Source organism: Lycium barbarum, chromosome 9, assembly GCF_019175385.1.
Source record: "Lycium barbarum isolate Lr01 chromosome 9, ASM1917538v2, whole genome shotgun sequence".
NCBI lineage: Eukaryota > Viridiplantae > Streptophyta > Magnoliopsida > Solanales > Solanaceae > Lycium > Lycium barbarum.
The window spans coordinates 15,186,477-15,193,176 of NC_083345.1; the positions used below are offsets into that span (position 1 = coordinate 15,186,477).

Sequence of the window (6,700 nt, forward strand, 5' to 3'; positions counted from 1 at the left end):
AATAATTTTTATTATTATTATTATTATTATTATTATTATTATTTTTCACAAAAAGAACAGCAGAAAGGAAGAAAAAAAAGCCTATTCTAGTGCATAATTTCCTTGGCAACTATACTAAAAGTGGAAAGACCCTAAGTTGTAAAGTTGAATTATCAAAATGTCCATTAGAAGTTGAACTTCATTTTTACCCCTCATCTAAACACTACTCCTATACTATTTTAGTACCAAATAGTACATTTACCTACCAATAAATGATAAATGAATCAATTAAATGGAAAATAAATCAATTAAATGGGATGTTCCATGTATTTGACAATTACATTTAGTGTAGTCTTTTCAATTTCTTGGAATTATTTTCATCTTCCTTTGCTTATCATGCCTTTTCAATTTCTTGGAATTATTTTCATCTTCTAGCAATATCTATATAACTATCTAGTTGCTCTGTAATGAAATAAGCTAACGATTTACCAGGAAAAAAAAATAAGGTAACGAAATCCTCCTCCTTTTTACTTTACTTTGACAAAATTATGATCTTTCCCGTTGACATGAATAGAAATTTGGCATGCTTTTCTTGTTTATTAATAGACATGTTTATCCAAAAAGTTGTGTGTTTATATAAAATTACTTTCTTTAGTTTAATACATTATAGTTTCGATATACACACAAAAAAAATTGCATATACTAATCCTTTTAATTGTTTATGCAGGTTATGAGAAAAAAAAACAACGAATGTAATTCACCTAATCCGACAATTCAATTTGTGGTAAGCTTGAGTGTTTTCATATTTTGCTTCAGTTTGGAGGTCAAATCGTTTGATGCTTATGCATTCTTCTCAGATGAGGGCAATGAATGGTGGCCTCTAAAGATGTAAAATGACATTATTTTTAAATTTTATGTAAATGAATTTCTTTTTTGATTGTTTGATTTGCCTTAGGGTATATTTGAGAGTTGAATATATACATATGTTACCATATCTTTTTTCTTGTATAAATAGGGAGCAAGGCTTTGCCTTTTATTTGATTTTCAATGCTTACGTTTCTATATTTCGATTAAGTGTTTTATGAAAATAATATTTATTTTGACAAAAAGATTAGACAATAAAAAAAAAAAGGAGTAAAATGCTTTGCATTTATGATTCTTTAGGTTGTATCCAATCATTTTAAGTTCAACTACTGTGTTGCTTTAACATATATGAACACCAATTATCAATTTGAAGTTATAATTTTCTCCCTTTCAATTTTACTTTGAATCTCATTCACGTATTTTAATAATTCTTGTGCTTTAAAAGTATGTACTAACTATCACGTGTTCAAAGACTAGTCTATGTGAAAAGACTTCACAAGCTATATTAGTTAAATGTTTCAGTCATGAATCTTTTACCAAGTATTCATTTTTGACCAACTCCTAATACTCTCTCCGTCCCAAAAACATTATCTTCTTTTGACTTAACACAAAGTTTAAAAAATAACAAAAGACTTTTGACATGTGTGGTCCAAAACAAGTCTTAGATGTTTGTGTGGCTGTAAATCATCTCATAAAGTTAAGTTGTTTCTAAATATAGAAATGAAACAATCTTTTTGGGACAGATTAAAAAGGAAAGAAGAACAATCTTTTTTGGACAGAGGGAGTAACAATTAACATGGTGCACAGAAACTGTTCTTTTCTTGTCTTGACTTACCAATAATCTATAGACAGTTTATTTACCAAATATATATATATATATATATATATATATATATATCCATAGACTCTTTCTAGATAATAAAGTAAGAATGTGGAATTATATTGCAACTTGCAAGATAAGAGAAAAGAATTCCACCCATTCCAAGTCACCTCATTATATGGGCCTTTTGCATTGTAATATGCAAGTCTTGAGTCTGCACTACTATCTTAATTCCCTTTGAGAAAGATTTTTATTCTCCATTTGGCATTTTCTTGTGTAACAATGGTTTCTTGGAAAATCCTATTATGGTGTGTCTTATTACAATTTATCTTTATTTGCTCTATTTCTCAAGAAAATGTAAATATTATTCCTCTTGGTTCCAACATCACAGCTGGAAATAATTCTTTATACTGGCTTTCACCCTCTAGAGAGTTTGCTTTTGGGTTCTACCCTCTTAGCAGTACTGGACTCTTCCTTGTTGGCATATGGTTTGATAAAATCCCCGAGAAAACTCTCGTATGGTCAGCCAATCGCGATGATCCAGTTCCTGCCAGATCAAAGGTTAGTCTAACGCTGAGTGGACGCCTTGTGTTGACAGATACTAATGGGACAGAATTTGTTTTGTACAATGGTACAAGAACAAGTCATGCTGCTATGCAAGATGATGGAAATTTTGTCCTGACAAATTCATCCTCCGGAGTCCCTGTGGCAAAGCTTTGATTTCCCAACAGATACTATTTTGCCTGGTCAATTTCTTGATATGGGGCAGAAGCTATTTTCTAGTGCCAACGGGACAGTAGATTACTCAACGGGGAAGTACAGATTAGAGATGCAGACGGATGGGAACGTGGTCTTGTCTGCATATAGAACTACTGATTTTGGATACTGGAATGCTCAAACTATAAACAATAATAGTGTACGGTTGGTCTTCAAAAATACAACTGCTACTTTGTTCATTGTGAATGGAAGCTCAATCATATACTACATGACAGCGAGCCTGCCTGCTTCAGTTCGAGATTATTACCACAGAGCTATGATCACTGACAAGGGAGATTTCCAACAGCTCTTCCGCAGCAAAGTAAATGGGAGCGTTTGGGATGTTGTGTGGCAAGCGATCACGCAACCTTGTATTGTGAATAACATTTGTGGTGTATATGGCTTTTGCCAATCACCTGACAACAAGGAAATCAATTGTAGTTGTTTGCCAGGATATTCGCCTAGGGATCAGCACAATCCATCTAAAGGGTTGTTATCCGAGTGTGGTAAAAGATTTTTGCGATCCAAATTCTTCACATTCGGATGTCTATGTTCAAAGGATCTCTAATGCTGATTTCCCTAATAGGGATTATGCAGAACTAGAAAGGGTTTTTCAAGCTAATGAGGAGACTTGCAGGCAGGAAGTGTTGAATGATTGTCTTTGTGAGGCAGCTGTCTTGATTGGTTCGACATGTTTCAAGAAGAGGATGCCTATACAGAATGCCAGAAGTGTTGATCCTGATACAAACAATATGGTTGCATTCCTTAAAATTAGCAACTATACGACATCTGAAAACAAAAACCACTCTGTCTCTAAGGGTGTCCTCGTATATGTTCAGTACTTGCTCCGCTTTTTGCAGCAATTGCTGTATATTATCAACCTTTTGTGCAGAAATATAGACTTGCCAAAAACCCTCCCAAAAGAAAGCCAATTGAGCTGAATTTAAGGGCATTTTCGTTCCAGCAGTTGAGCGAAGCCACCAATGGTTTCAAGAACAAATTAGGTCAAGGAGCTTCTGCTGCAGTTTATAGTGGAATTCTCAAGTTAGAGGATGAAGAAGTTGAAGTTTCTGTGAAGCAATTAGGAAATGGCATTGAACAAGGCGATGATAAAGAATTTTTGGCAGAAGTGAGAGTGATTGACCTAACACATCACAAGAATCTGGCTCGTTTGCTAGGCTTCTGCAACGAAAAGAATCATCGGCTTCTTGTTTATGAATTGATGAAAAATGGGGCTGTGTCAAGTTTGATCTTTTGGGATGGAAAAAGACCAAGCTGGAAGCTAAGAAGTGATATAGTACTTGGGACTGCTAGAGGCCTGTTATACTTGCACGAAGAGTGTGAGAACCAGATCATCCATTGTGACATTAAGCCACAGAATGTCCTTCTTGACAAGAACTACGCCGCCAAAATTGCTGATTTTGGCCTTGCAAAACTTCTTAAGAAAGATCAGACGCGAACAAGCACAAATGTTAGAGGAACCATGGGTTATATGGCACCTGAATGGCTAAAAAATGTGCCCGTGACAACCAAAGTTGACATCTACAGCTTTGGTGTTTTGCTGCTTGAGATTATTTTCTGCCAAAGGCACATGGAGTTGAACCTAACTGGCGAAGAAAACGAAGAGCTCGAGTTGATCTTAGTGGATTGGGTTCTTCATTGTGTGAGAAACGAGATGCTGAGAACTGTTGTTAGTCATGATGAAGAAATAATGTGTGATTTTCATAATTTTGAGAGGATGACTATGGTTGGATTATGGTGCTTGTGTCCTGAGCCGAATCTTCGACCATCTGCAGCAAAGCTTGTTCAGATGTTGGAAGGAACTATAGAAATAGGCGTTCCTGGCTGAAATCAACCAGTCTAGGGATATCATTCAGAAGTCTCACCTTGGTTCCCTCTCAAATTTATCATTTCATTATCTTGATTTTGAAGAACCAGAAAAGGACGATGTGCTTGATTGGTTGTCCTTGGATAAACCAAGAAATGCTTCTTTTCCTTATCGTCGAGCCAAAGTTATGGTTCGCGTGAAGGGTGAGACTCATGAAGTCGTCTTAGACTTGGTCAATAGCTCTATCATATCAGAAAAACTATACACTGGCCATGGTTTCCCTTCATTTACTCGTGATGAAATTATAGTCTGTTGTGCCGACAATAACCAATCCTGAATTTCAAGAATCAATAACGAGAAGGGATTTGAATATATCTGAGGTCAGCTGTGTACCACTGTCAGTTGGATGGTTTGGTGAGCCTAAGACCAAAAGAGTTCTTAGTCTTACATGTTATTAGAGGGATGTTATTATAGGGGAGGGACAACAAATTTTTGGGCAAGGCATATCGAAGGAATTATTGCGTATGCAGAGTTGAATCAAGGAAGGTTATCATGTATGTCGATAGATAGTCCCCTTGCCTAAAGCAGAAGGTACTGATTTCCACTCATCAAGCCAGGAATCTGTCCCTTGCAATGTGTCTAATACCAGCAGGATTACCATAGAAGGTAATGAGATCAAATGGGCTAATTGGGTTTTTCATGTTGGATTCAATGCTAGAGCAGGGACGATTATATCTACAGCTTCCGCGTTTGATGCTATAAGAAATGAATATCGACGTGTGCTCTATAGATGCCATATCTCTGAGACTTTTGTGCCTTACATGGATCCTACATATGAATGGTATTATAAGACTTTCATGGATAATAGTGAATTCGGTTTCTGAGCATCCGCTAGCAGCGTTGTCCCATTGCTAGACTGTCCAAGAAATGCAGTATATATGGATGGATACCTAGCTGATGCAGAAGGACATGTAGTGCAAGTCCCTCGAGCCATTTGCATCTTCTAGCGCTATGCTGGTGATGCTGCATGGAGGCATACAGAAATAGTAGTACCTGTCACTTTAGTAAGCTGCTAAATTACAGATTCCTAGTTATTATCTCATGCAACAATGATAGAATTATTTTAGAGAATTATTTTAGACCCCTCTCTCCCCAGACACCACTTGTGGGACTATACTGGGTATGTTGGGTATGTTGTTGTTGTTGTTGTAGTCATAATAGAATTAACTGAGTGGTTTCGCAGAGTACTAAAGGAGAGCAAGAAGTTACTTCGGTGGTTAGAATGGTGGCAACAGTTGGCAATTATGACTATGAGATTGATTGAGAGTTCAAAAAAAGGTGGATCCATCAAAGTTGATGTAGGATCTAAGAGATTATTATTAATCAATCCTTTTAACTTGCAATCTTTATTCCTAGATGTTAAGCACCTCCTCCCACTTAGTAGCTTTTTCCTTTTTGTTGATGCAGGCAAGTCTACATGGAATTGTGAATATGAAAACTGTTAAGTATAAGGACAATGATCATGTAGAAGAGGATGTTTATGGTAGTACAAAAGTCATAGATAGCCCCTAAACTTTGACACATTTTTCTCTGGGATACCTAAATCGAGGGTTGTATCTATTGGGTACCTAAACAAGTCTAAATTTGATCCCATTGGGTACCTTTTTCACAATAATCAGCAAAATTAGGAGAGTGTAATACACTCTCCATGACATGACAACTTTGTCAAATGAAAACATGACACATGGCGGTGAGGGGTCCATTATAATAATTAAAAAATAAATTATACAACCCCCTCAAATTTTCAAGAAATAACATCCAATTCACAAATTAATTTTATATAAATAATTAAAAGAAATGAAGTGTTATAATGAAGAAGAAGAAGAAGAGAAAAAAAAAAGAGAAAGAAAAAGGAAGAAGAAGAAGAAGAGGAGGAAGAGGAGGAGGAGGAGGACGTACAGTGGAGAAGAAGAGAAAAAAAAAAAAAGGACGAGGAAGAAGAAGAGGAGAACGTACAGTGGAGGGGAGGGGTGGGGTCAGGGGATAGACGGGCGCGGGGGGAGGTGGGTTAGTTTTTTATTTATTTATCTATTAAATTTTATTTAAAGGAGGTAAAAATTTTACCAAGAAAAAAAATTTAAGGAAAAAAATGATTGTCCACGAGGCCCAACAAAAAGTGGACTCAATTGTTACGTCACGTAGGCAAAAGGTACCCAATGAGATCAAATTTGGACTTGTTTAAGTATCCAATAGGTACAACCCTCGGTTTAAGTACCCCTGAGAAAAATGTGACAAAGTTTAGGGGGCTATCTATGACTTTTGCCTTTATGGTATCCTAGTGGCAGAAAACACAGTTGCAGTTAACCATGATCACTTCCTTACTACCTTGATATTGATGTTGATGGTAGTGCCAACTCATTCTTGAAAACCAAACTGAAAACTACAAGGGTGAA

At 36.2% G+C, this 6,700-nt stretch overlaps 1 protein-coding gene across 1 annotated transcript; it reads left to right on the top strand.

Moving 5' to 3' along the window:
* The first annotated feature begins 2,423 nt into the window (after nt 1–2,423).
* Nucleotides 2,424–6,184, top strand: LOC132611686 (G-type lectin S-receptor-like serine/threonine-protein kinase LECRK1). Its single transcript, XM_060326076.1, has 3 exons — nt 2,424–2,925; nt 3,017–3,148; nt 3,238–6,184. Exons 1-3 carry the CDS (start codon nt 2,424–2,426, stop codon nt 4,266–4,268), a joined length of 1,665 nt encoding a protein of 554 aa, XP_060182059.1. The 3' UTR covers nt 4,269–6,184.
* Nucleotides 6,185–6,700: the final 516 nt, after the last annotated feature.